This window comes from Canis lupus, chromosome 30, assembly GCF_003254725.2.
Source record: "Canis lupus dingo isolate Sandy chromosome 30, ASM325472v2, whole genome shotgun sequence".
Taxonomy (NCBI): Eukaryota; Metazoa; Chordata; class Mammalia; order Carnivora; family Canidae; genus Canis; species Canis lupus.
In genome coordinates, this window is record NC_064272.1 from 2,782,107 (window position 1) to 2,795,131 (window position 13,025).

The 13,025-nt window shown below is 35.4% G+C and overlaps 1 protein-coding gene across 5 annotated transcripts in view; it reads right to left on the minus strand.

The window, feature by feature from the left end:
- The window catches only part of AQR (aquarius intron-binding spliceosomal factor), a 99,426-nt gene that overhangs the window by 60,871 nt on the left and 25,530 nt on the right, over positions 1–13,025 (minus strand). For 4 of the 5 annotated variants that reach the window (XM_025473291.3, XM_049104490.1, XM_049104489.1 and 1 more), the window contains 5 exons: positions 12,467–12,543; positions 9,406–9,470; positions 8,121–8,237; positions 6,226–6,339; positions 4,468–4,571 (listed from right to left, as the gene is read on the minus strand). In XM_025473291.3, coding sequence (XP_025329076.1) covers positions 4,468–4,571; positions 6,226–6,339; positions 8,121–8,237; positions 9,406–9,470; positions 12,467–12,543 — 477 coding nt within the window. The remainder of the gene's footprint in view (positions 1–4,467; positions 4,572–6,225; positions 6,340–8,120; positions 8,238–9,405; positions 9,471–12,466; positions 12,544–13,025) is intronic. The other variant, XM_049104491.1, reaches the window with a different exon arrangement.

Below are 13,025 nucleotides of genomic sequence, written 5' to 3' on the forward strand. Positions count from 1 at the left end.
ATCAATTAATATTCGACAAAGCAAAAAAAAAAAATATTCGACAAAGCAGGAAAGACTACCTACTGGAAAAAGGACAGTCCCTTCAATAAATGGTGCTGGGAAAATTGGACAGCCACGTCCAGAAGAATGAAATTCAACCATTGTCTTACACCATACACTAAGATAAACTCAAAATGGATGAAAGATCTAAATGTGAGTCAAGAATCCATCAAAATCCTAGAGAACACAGGCAACACCTTTTTTGAACTTGGCCACAGCAACTTCTTGCAAGATAGATCTATGAAGGCAAGGGAAACAAAAGCAAAAAATGAACTATTGGGACTTCATCAAGATAAAAAGCTTCTGCACAGCAAAGGATACAGTCAACAAAACTAAAAGACAACCTACAGAATGGGAGAAGATATCTGCAAGTGGCACATCAGATAAGGGGCTAGTATCCAAGATCTATAAAGAACTTATTAAACTCAACAGCAAAGAAACAAACAATCCAATCATGAAATGGGCAAAAGACATGAACAGAAATTTCACAGAGGAAGACACGGACATGGCCAAACAAGCACATGAGAAAATGCTCTACATCACTTGCCATCAGGGAAATACAAATCAAAACCACAATGAGATACCACCTCACACCAGTGAGAATGGGGAAAATTAACAAGGCAGGAAACCACAAATGTTGGAGAGGATGCGGAGAAAGGGGAACCCTCTTACACTGTTGGTGGGAATGTGAACTGGTGCAGCCACTCTGGAGAACTGTGTGGAGGTTCCTCAAAGAGTTAAAAATAGACAGATCTGCCCTACGACCCAGCAATTGCACTGCTGGGGATTTACCCCAAAGATACAGATGCAGTGAAATGCTGGGACACCTGCACCCCAATGTTTATAGCAGCAGTGTCCACAATAGCCAAACTGTGGAAGGAGCCTCGGTGTCCATCGAAAGATGAATGGATAAAGAAGATGTGGTTTATGTATACAATGGAATATTACTCAGCCATTAGAAATGACAAATACCCACCATTTGCTTCAACGTGGATAGAACTGGAGGATATTATGCTGAGTGAAGTAAGGCAATCGGAGAAGGACAAACATTATATGGTCCCATTCATTTGGGGAATATAAAACATAATGAAAGGGATTATAGGGAAAGGAGAGAAAATGAGTGGGAAATATCAGAGACAGTGACAGAACATGAGAGACTCCTAACTCTGGGAAACGAACAGGGAGTAGTGGAAAGGGAGGTGGGCAGGGAGATGGGGTGACTGGATGACAGGTACTGATGGGTGACAGGTACTGACAGGGGCACTTGATAGATGAGCACTGAGTGTTATGCTCTATGTTGGCAAATCAAACTCCAATAAAAAAATATACAAAAAAAATCTATAAAGTATCTATTAAATTCAACACCCAGAAACCAAATAATCCAGTTAAGAAACGGGCAGAAGACACTTTTCCAAAGAAGACCTGTAGATGGCTAATGGACACATGAAAACGATGCTCAGAATTACACATCACCAGGGAAATACAAATCAAAACCATAATGAGATATGACTTCACACCAGTCAGGATGGTTAAAATCAAGTGTAGGAGAGGATGTGGAGAAATAGGAACCCTAGTGCCCTGTTGGTAGGAATGTGATCTGGTGCAGCCATTCTGAAGAACAGTTTGGAGGTTCTTCAAAAAGTTAAAAACAGAATTACCATATGATCCAGCAATTGAATTGTACTACTAGGTTATTTACCCAGAGAACACAAAAATACAGGTTTGAAGAGGTACATGTACCCCAATGTTTACAGCATTATCAACAAGTCAAACTACAGAGAGAGCCCAAATGTCCACTAGCTGAATAATAAAGAGGAGGCATATATATAAAATAGAATATTACTCAGCCATCAAAAGAATGAAATCTTGCCTTTTGTAACAATGTGGATAGGGCTAGAGCGTATTATGCTAACTGAAGTAAGTCAGAGAAAGACAAATACCATATGATTTTACTCACATGTGGAATTTAAGAAACAAAACTGATGAACACGTGGGAACAGAAGGGAAAAAAAGGACAAAGGGAAACAAATCATAAGAGGCTCTTAACAACAGAGAATTGAAGATGGATGGAGGGAAATGGATGGGGGATGGGCATTAAAGAGGGCACCTGTGATGAGCACTGGATGTTGTATATAGGTGATGAATCACTGAATTCTACTTTAGAAACCAATACTGCACTGTATGTTATATTATATATTTTTAATTTGGGGGAATATAGGGATACCTGGGTGGCTCAGTGGTTGAGCATCTGCCTTCAGCTCAGGTTGTGACCCCCCAGGGTCCTGGGATCAAGTCCTACACTGGGTTCCCTGCATGGAGCCTGCTTCTCCCTCTGCCTATGTCTCTGCCTTTCTCTGTGTCTCTCGTGAATAAATAAATAAAATCTTAAAAAAAAAATTGGGGGGAATGTATTTTTCATTAACACTACATATGCTAAGACTTTACATATGCTTTTACATATGCGAAAAGGCTTTTAATTGATTTTAATAAAGTCTTTAAATTTTTTCTAGTTTTAAATTTTTTTTGAAGATTTTGTTTATTTGACAAAGAGAGAGACAGAGACAGCAAGTATAAGCAGGGGGAGTGGCAAAGGGAGAGGGAGAAGTAGCCTACCCACCAAGCAGGGAACCCCTACGTGGGGCTCAGTCCTAGGACCCTGGGATCATGACCTGAGCTGAAGGCAGACGCTCAACTGACTGAGCGACTCAAGTGCCCCTAGTTTTAATTTCTAATGTAGTAAATATAATGGCTAAAATCCACATTAAAAAAATGTTTTTAGTATCCTCCATAATTTACAGGAGTGTAAAGGGGTCACTATGGGCAAAAATCTCCATATGCATTATGCAGCTAAACTGAATGTAAAAAAAACAACAAAAAGCAAAACTATGGAAGTGTTTTAAAAATACAATATTTTATAATCTTGTGATGAAGCCTTCTACACAAACCATGTTATTATTCAAAAATAATTAACAAATTGATTAATTAAAAACCTAAAACACTCGTAATAACAAAATACAATGAAACAAAGTTTAAAAGTGAGAAACTAAAAGTGCAACACAAACTGGACAAAATATTAGTATATATATATATATATAATATATAAAAACTTAAAAAAAAATTCAGTATGACAAGCAGTGAAGTACAAAATACCAAAATATAATAACAAGAAACTTCCAGGGGAAATGCAAGTGGCCAAGAAAAATTGAAAGATGCTCAATTTCCACAATATAATCACAGAATGCAAAGTAAAAAACAAGGAGGGTTCTTTTATCCTTGGATTGGCAAAAATGAAAGACTAGTACACTTACTTGGTAAGGAAAGAAATAAATCCTCATATGCTGTTGGTATAATTTATTTTTTTTTGAAGGAAATCTAGCAATATGTAACAAATTTTAAATACATAATCCCTTTGAGTCAACTATACTGCTTCTGGGAGTCAATACTAAGAATTTTTTTTTTTAAGAATTTTTATATATATGTAGAAACGATGTTGCTCATTACTAAATTGTTAGTAATGGCCGAAAATTTAGAAAGTAAAAATCTGTTAACAGGAGAGTGATTAAAAAATAGCATAGTAGACTTGCCCAATGGAATTCTACATAGTTCATTAAGAGAATGAAATAGATCTTCATGTTTATGATAAGAGTTACTAATAAATCTTTTTATGAATATCAAAAACCAAACCAACTTTCAAGTTGAAACCAAGTTTGTTTCATTTTAGAGAGCCAATAAACTAAACATAATTTCTCTCAAGAATTAAAGACAATAGGGAGATAACAGAGCAGTTAAAAGTTAGCTGCTTAGGTTTAAAATCAGACTACTTAGGTTGGACTTCTATCTCTGCAACTTACTTGTTATTTGACCTAAGCAAATGACTTATCAATTCTGTGTTTTGGTGACCTTTTATCTAAAATGGTACCCTGTCATTCATCATTCATACATACATACATAAATAAAATGGTACCTTGTCCTCACCTGAATATTTTGAGGATTATTTATACACTTAATAGAGTACCTACCATGTAGTATAAATGTATTACTACCATTTTCAAAAAAGCATATTAGCTAAGTGTCAAGGAATATTACTAATTTCATAAATTTTAAACACACAAAAATTTTTCTCATACTTCTGACATCATATATGAACATTTACTGGTTCCTGCTTTATGTTATAATTGATGGGATACCAGTTATATGTTGTACTCTAAGAAAAACTTATGATCTAGGAAAAAAGTTGAAGTCACAAAAAATATAAATCTTGCCCCCTAAAATAGAAGATCAAAATTATATCTAAGTGACTTAAAGACACCAACTGCAAGAGAGAAGTACTAATTTTAGTGGTGCAATAAGTTACATTACCTAATAATGCAAAATGATTAAAAACAAAAAAGAAAATTAAAATCCGGTTTTCCTTCCATGTCAGCTTACCTAAGAGGTCCAAAAAACTTGACCAAAGATTCCCGAGTATCTACTTCTGCCACATTTGAGAGGGCAAAATCATAGAGTTCAGGGAAATGTGCAAAAGCAGCTCTCTAGAAAAGAGAAAACAAAAAAATCAGTAACTAATGCCTACATATTATTATAATCAACTATAATTTACATACTACAAAATAAAAATATCTTAATATTTTTATTCTTCTCTTTCTTACATGCTTCTCATATGTGACCTTTGCTTTATTTAGCCAGAATTCAATACAAACTAGGAAACAAACTAGAATTATTCTAGCAGGAGTACAAAAACAACAAAGAGTCAATGTTTAGTTTTTTTATTTCTAATGCTGTATTTTGAACATACATGAATAGTCATGAAAGCTAGCTTCACTGACAGGGAGAAAAATAAAACAAAATTCTTTATTATCAAGAACTGGCCCAGGCAGCCCAGGTGGCTCAGCAGTTTAGCGCTGCCTTTGGCCCACGGTGTGATCCTGGAGACTCAGGATTGAGTCCCAGGTCGGGCTCCCTGCATGGAGCCTCCTTCTCCCTCTGCCTGTGTCTCTGCCTCTCTCTCTCTGTGTCTCTCATAAATAAATAAATAAAATCTTGAAAAAAAAAAAAAGAACTGGCCCAGCAAAACAAAGAAAGTTCCAAGGGAAATTCCCACTGAGGAGACAGCTTGAGGGAGAATTCAAAAGCCCAGTAGTTTGTACTTTTACTTTGGAGCTCTGGAAAGAACGGACCTTGCAGGGTAACACTACTAACCAACATGGGATAAGCTGCAAGGAAACAGAAATAGCATTACAGTGACTACGGAAGAGCATCTAAGATAACATCCCTAGTCTTCCTTAATGCCCATGAGGCACAGAAAAGATCCAGAAATTTTCATGTGCCCCATAGTAGGTGGCATCACAAGTTGCCAAGGTTACTGGTGAACGTGCCATTAGATTACTACAGGTAATAGCAAAATGACCTTGCGACCCCAGCCTCAGTGAGCTGTTTAAGCTGGGAAATGAATGGGAGTAAGCTCTCAGGAGAACTCCAGCACCACCAAGAGCAAGGCTGGAGTCTCATCAGCAAGGACACAGTCAAATTCCCTGGGAACAATCATCATCCCTTGCCTGGTGCCAAGAAAGCAGATCACATGCCATACCAGCTGTGGTGGCTTCAAGGGCAGAAGTGGAAGGACAAAACACCACTGCCCTGAGAAGAGCAGGAAAAGACCTCTGAAATGGGACACTGTGCAGATCATTCCTCTTCCAAAACAATGAGGCTATCACAGTGCCTCCACATACCCAGATGTCATTCTGGGAAAGAGGGAGAGCAGAGTGGAATCGATTATGGAAGACAATTTCAACTTAAGTTTGACCAAGTCTTTACCCAAAATGACTCTTTAAAACATTAAGAATGGAATTTCTTCAAAGTGACAAACAGAAGCTTCTTTCTGCTACCAAAGAGAGTATGAACAAGATGAGATCAGTAATAGAAAACAAACAAAATGAAACTGGTTAAATATATGCACCTAATTGGTCTAACAACCGACAGGAAATTTGAGTGTCAAATTTATCAGTATCTTGATTCTCAAAACTGAAGAAAGCCATTTTTTCCCCCATGGATTCATCAGAATTAGCAGTATTTCAAAAGTTCAAAATGAAAATATTATTAAAATAGTACTTTCTTCTACCTGTACTATAAGAAACTATGACCCAACTTGATGGAGCAGAAGCATAGACTGAACTGCATTTCAGTTACCTGTAGAGAAGTAATTCTGTCATAGTGAATTGTGGTCATCTCATTTTCTGTCAGAGCATTTCCAGTCTGGTCGTTAATCTCAAAACCAGTATAGAACTTAAGCATGTCTAAAAGCTGAAAGGATATGTTTACATTAATAAACTGTGTGAATGTAAGAATAAGGAACCATGAACAAAAACTATTATAAAGAATAAACAAATCCTTATAACCTCCCAGAAGTGCTGAAGATCTCTGGAATGTAAACACTATGACAAACACTTCAGAACATATTCAAAACATGTTTTACTTGTGTGAGAATAAAGTGTGGGTCTAGTGAATAAATTGTTAAAGTCTTTTTCATATACATGGTCTACTTCTACAGAAAGGAACTTATACTGCAATCTCAATAATGAATAGACATTAAAGACCTAAATGATGAAAGCCAAACACTAATGGAAAAAAACAAATTACATCACTGCAAATTTATATAACTAGACCAGTAGGGGGAAACCCTGAGGTCTTTAATTTAAGCCACTTAACACAGAATTTTCTGAACAAGGTTTTGGAATTTGTAATTGGAGAAATTCTCCTCTGTGTACTGCTTCTATTAGGGAAAAGCAGCAGGGTGAGGAAAGTGAAGATATTTATTCCTGTCATCTGTCTCCATGGCCATCAAGCCCTTCCTTTGGCTTAATTATTGTTGCTAATGAAGGCCTGCTTTCCCTTCATAGCGACGGTGGTATCAAGAGTCTACTTGTTGCATTCACTCCAAATCTTTATTATTGATTCTAACCTGTGGCAGATCAGATATGAGAATTTTAATGTATTGGTAAATCCCTGGGTAGAAATTAATAAAAGAATGAGAAAAATATAAATACAAGATAAAAGAATGCTTAGGGCGCCTTGGTGGTGTAGTCAGTTAAGCGTCTGACTCTTGATTTCAGCTTAGGTCGTGATCTCGGGGTTGTGAGATTGAGCCCCAAGTCAGGCTCTGTGCTCAGTGGGGGGTCTGCTTGGGATTCCTTTGCTTTCTCTCCCTCTGCCCTTCCTCTAGCTTGTACATTCTCTCTCTAAAATAAATAAATAAATAAATAAATGAATGAATGAATGAATGAATGAATGAATGAATGAATAAATAAATAAATAATAAAAGAATTCTTAAAAAGAATATATAGGGGCACCTGGATGGCTCAGTCAAGGTCAAGTGTCTGCCTTCAACTCAGGACATGATCCCAGGGTCCTGGGATCAAGCCCTACATTGGGCTCCGTCCTCAATGGAGAGCCTACTTCTTCCTCTACCTCTACCCCTCCCCGTCCCTTGTGGTCGTGCTATCTCAAATAAAATCTTAAAACACACACACACACACACACACACACGCACACGCACACACATTGTATCTCCAAGTATAATCTCATTGAAAGGCAAGTGTTAGAAGTCTGTTAGAAGACTTTTCTTCTATAAAGGAGTTGTGATACAGCAAATGTGAAACACTAATGCAACTTTCTACCCAAGGTACCAAATGAGCATTTCCATGCTATCAACTGTCTTTGTCACCAACATCTTATGGAAAGACAGCCATGAAATTAGGGCATAGTTCTCTTAAAATTAATGCTCCTCATCTATTGTATTCCATAGTGATTACTAACATAAAATATGAGTATGTGGGACTACACTGCCAAAATTATAAATTAGTCCAATAATAAAATCACATGATTAACAAAAGCTCTTCATTCATTCATTTTCTATATTAAGACTTGATTTTACTTTAAAATGACTAATTAGGAATTTACATTATTCAACTCAACACTTAGCAAAATTTCCTTTAATATCATCCACTGGTCCTCTTAGCTGCATGGCAAAAAAAAAGAAATTTAGAAATGAAAATATTTAACAGTTCAGATATATCAATGCTTACCTGGGAAAAAAGATGGCCATCCTCTTCCCTATGAACAAGATTGGAAAGGTAACAATGAACCAAAAGGTGGGAGTCATCAAGGATAGTATTAAACCAGCGCCTTGTGGGGAGTAGAGCCTAGAAAAAATAAACAGCATGGCAATAAGTCTGTATGCTCTCTGCAGCTAGAGGTAAAATCTACTATTTTGCTCATAAGTATCAAATCACATACAAGTACCCTCTAGTCTCCCAAAAAACACTGTGCACAAAGCAAGAGGTCTGGTCCATGCAGTAAATAAACTCAGTGGCAACGTTTAAAAATAAAATCTAGCACTAGAAGAAATTTCACAGATATGCTGGCCAGTAGTTTTCAAACAAAATCCTATATGAAATCCCAATATATACTGTGTTTAGATTTAAAAGTGGTGCTACTCTGAGAGAAAAGGAACCGGGGACCCCTGAGTGGAGACTTCTTTTTCTAATCTTTTTCCCACATTCCCCTTGTGACAGTCAGCAAAACAATGCTAGGATACTGGTTATCAGCTTGAAAACCACTAATCTAATCAAATATCCTCATTTTATAGATGAGGTTATCGAGATCCTCAGAGGTTACAAATTAGTTACTCGCAGAACTAGAATCTGAATAAAGATCTCATGAATGGCTGCTAGTCCAATACTCTAATCCTGATGTCAAGAAACCACCCTCTCCCTCCTGATAAGAAATGAACACAAAGGATTTTCTTTCAATTTCCTGCAGTGAAGAGGGAAAGGAAAGTAAATGAATTCAATCTGAATTATATCAACTCTGCATCTGAACTTTCTGTCAAAATCTTGCAGCTAATAATATGAAATCTTTTTTAAAAATCTTTATTTAAAAAAATGACAATAGCAACTATATCTTTCTTCATCAACAATATTATGCACATTTAGAGAAGTGAGATTTATTAAAGAGATGGCCATAAACCCATAACTTCAGCCACTATTAAAACTCTATGATGGGGGGAAAAACCCAAAAACCTCTATGATAGGGTATTAAAATATGATAGAAAATAAAATGTTATTGCTAGACTCATGTTTAATAACTACACTACATAATATTTTTTTCTACAAATAACAGCCATCTGACAGTTTTTTGAAAACCTCAAGGTCCAACTACTTTTGACTTTCCTCTCTCTGTTACACCAAGAAACAGGGGAAAAAAAAACCAAGGCCAGTTTGGGGTAATGAAGAAATATTTCATATAGTCATGTGCTTAATTTATCCCCCTTAAAGATGATGTAACAGAAAAGTTACTGCACATTCTTACCTCTAGGTCAATCATAAGTTCAATGAATCTTTCACAGTAATGAACTTTGTCCATAGTGACTGGTTCTAGACATAACAGAGAAACCATGTAAGAATTTTCTTACTTAGGCCATTTTATACACTGTATCTTATAACTGGCAGTTATTTTTTGAAACTGTCATTTGTCTCTTACTCATCAGGACCGGACCATGATTCAGAGTAAGGACCTCACCTGTATTTCAAAAAAAGCAGGACCTTACCTTTATATTTAGCTCTACAGATAAAAGAAAATGAAAACCTCTCTAAGATCAGAAACATATTTTAAAAATGAGATTTGCAAAAATATGTTTAAAGTAGATAGATCTACTAATGTCTGTAATAATTAGTCATAATAAATGACCTATACTAAATGACTAGATTTGAAAAAACTCAATGATACAAAAATTACAAAGGCAGTTTAAAACAAAACAAAACTAAAAAGGCAGTTTTACATTAGTTCTTGACCCACTTCCCTTCTTGTCTTCACACACTAAACATCTAGAACTTCTCTCATATACACTAACACATACATATATGTGTACATGCAGATACAGATTGGTATCTTTAGAATGCAAAGAAAATGGATGGGAAAGGTACACACCAAACTAATTAAAAGACAATTGTTAGGAGTTTTTTTCCACTGTATATATTACTTTTGACATTAAAATGTCAGTGATAGGGACGTCTGGGTGGCTCAGCAGTTGATCATCTGCCTTCAGCCCAGGGCGTGATCCTGAAGTTCTGGGATCGAGTCCCACACTGGGCTCCCTGCAGGGAGCCTGCTTCTCTCTCTGCCTATATCTCTGCCTCTCTCTCTCTGTGTCTCTCATGAATAAATAAATAAAATCTTTAAAAAAATGTCAATGACAAAGCAATGAAATATTTTTAAATCACTACCTTATTTTTATGCTATTCATGAGTATTAATGTACTATTTTAAAAAACACTTAGTTTTGTTCTTAAATAATTACAACCTTGTAACATGACAAACTTTTAGAGTACAAGTTTGTTTTTTGTTTTTTGTTTTTTTTTTTTCCTAAAGTCAGGAAAGTCTACCATTTTACCAGCTAAACTATATCTTGCCAAGATTGTGTCAATTAAAAAGGAAGTAATTCCAGGGTCCCTACTGTTGCTTAGTTTAAGGACTCCTAGCAATGACTAACCCAGTGCTAGACCATGGCTGGTTAGAACTAGAATCCAGGTTTTCTGCAACAGTCTAGTCATATAGTTCTTGAAACTAAAGAATTGAAAGGAGCAACTTTTAAATTAAATCCATTCAAACTTGTCCTCTATTTTTTATTCTTGTTACTGTAAAAGAAAACTATTTTTGTCCAAAATTTAAAAAGCAAGCAAACTCTGTATTTTTATTTATAGTTTGAGAAAATTACTGGCAATGGCCTATTTAAAATTAAAATTAGAACATGATGCTTGCCACTCAACTTCTGAGCTCTGGTGAATAAAGCTGCATGTTTTTGTGGAAGTTGGCCCTACTGGGCATATTGTTCAGAGCTGAAACCTTCTCATTCCTATTTCAGTCACCAAGATATCTTTATCTTTTGCTTCTTACATGTATTGTGGGTTTTTTTTTTTCTTTTCTTCTGAAAGCAGTCCTGACATCTCAGATCAACCTACACAGATTTTCTTTGTAACAACTGATATTGATATGTTGTTTTTCACAACCCTGTAAAATGAAACTATAATCCTTATTTTTTTAAAAACCAGTTTTCTGTTTTCTAACTCTATAAACCATCCATCTTTACCCTTTCTGAACAGGCACACTACTTTCATCATCCTATTGGCTCCTCTGCCAGAGTTAACAAATTTTGATGAAAGCTCAAGGTCAAACTAAGAAATTTTGTTTTCTGGCTATATATAAACGATGGCAACAGCTGGTGGTTTATAAATTGTTAAAATTACAGCAGGTCCTATGTTGCTGTTGTTACTTGATTTTCAAACCTTGCTGGATGACCCAAGATTAACATTCCACAGAGATGTCAATTTTTATGGCCATAGTTATTACAGGCATTAGTAGTTCTAAGCACTATTACTACCTTTTGTGCCAAGAAAACTAAACCTAAGTCTTCCTTCTAGATTTAAGCCACTAATTGAACATCTTAAAAATACTAAGTGACTTAGATTATAAGCATATGACAATTTTTTCTTTATACTGATACAAGGAGCATTATGTCTCTAATCCAATCTAGCTAAATCAGCATTATTATCTATTCCTTGCTGAATTATAGGTATGATTTTCAGTTGTAAAATATTACTTGAAAGGTCAGCATTTATAATTAATTCTCTTGTATTTTAGTTTAAACAAAGTGGTAATCTCTGATGCAAAAAATATAAATATGTTACATCTACAGAGCTATTCTTAGATTATATCCCACTTAGGAAATAAAATTTTATTAATCAAAGACATAGCTTACATATATACACCTTTATTAAGTAAAAAACATTCTTTGTACATTCACTAAATGCTTATAAAGATCTTACAAATCCAGCATGATGTAATTAACCCCTCCTGGTATTAGGCATTATCACACACACAAAATGTAGCATAATCATGGTATATTTTTAAGTATATAGTCTACCCAACATATATTTGTTTCGTTAATAAATGGAGGCCATGTTGGAGGGAAATCTTTCTCATTTTGTCTTGTAGCTCAAACTCTCTCCCCTCCAAACAGTATCTGATGTTTAAAAGCACTATTCAGCAACGTATTATAAATGCCACATGGGTCTCTGATTGTTTTCTTCATCACTGCATCCCAGCACCTTGTTCAGGAACTAGGTCTGGCAAGCAAACTCAAAAAATATTTGCTAAATAAATGAGTATTTAAAAAAACCATGCAGGTACCTTTTAAATATGTGAATTTTTAAGGCAGTTACAATACTTAGACTGGTAATATATATGAAAAGGGGAGGACAGATATGTTGTCATTATGATTTCAAACTATTCTAAGAGAAGGTTTTTAGATTAGAGACTAGAAAATACCACAGAGGCACGTAACAACTTCACAAATGAGCTGATAAGATAGTTACCGGAAAGTGGCACTGATTTCAGCACAGAGATAAACTTCTGTATGAGCTGTGAAAGAAATCTTCTTTCTTGAAAGGATCTAAATCAGAGAATAACATTCACCAAATTATTTTTGAAAAGTAATTATTTCAAAAGTAATATTTAAATGTCCAACAAGCCTTTCTTACACTGCTCAAATGTCCCATTTCTCTCTGGAATTGGGACCATAATTTGAACACACAGCTGCTTCTTTGTATGTAAATACAAGACTACCTGAAGAAAAAGAAATGCCTCATTACTTGTATAACAAGCCAGCTAAGAAAACATCCCTTTCTCTTACTGTGAAAGTTTTCGCTTGTGATTTAAAGGTCAGAACTAGAAAGTTTTCAAAATTGCATTTATATTCTGCCCCATGGTTCAACATTTAATGTTTAAGTATGTAGTTAAGCAATTTTATACTTCAGTATGTTTGAAGTATTACATATAGTAGAATATTACAATGTCTAAAAATTAAATGTTGCTGTAAAAAACAATTTTTGGGACACCTGGGGGGTTCAGTGGTTGAGCATCTGCCTTTAGTCC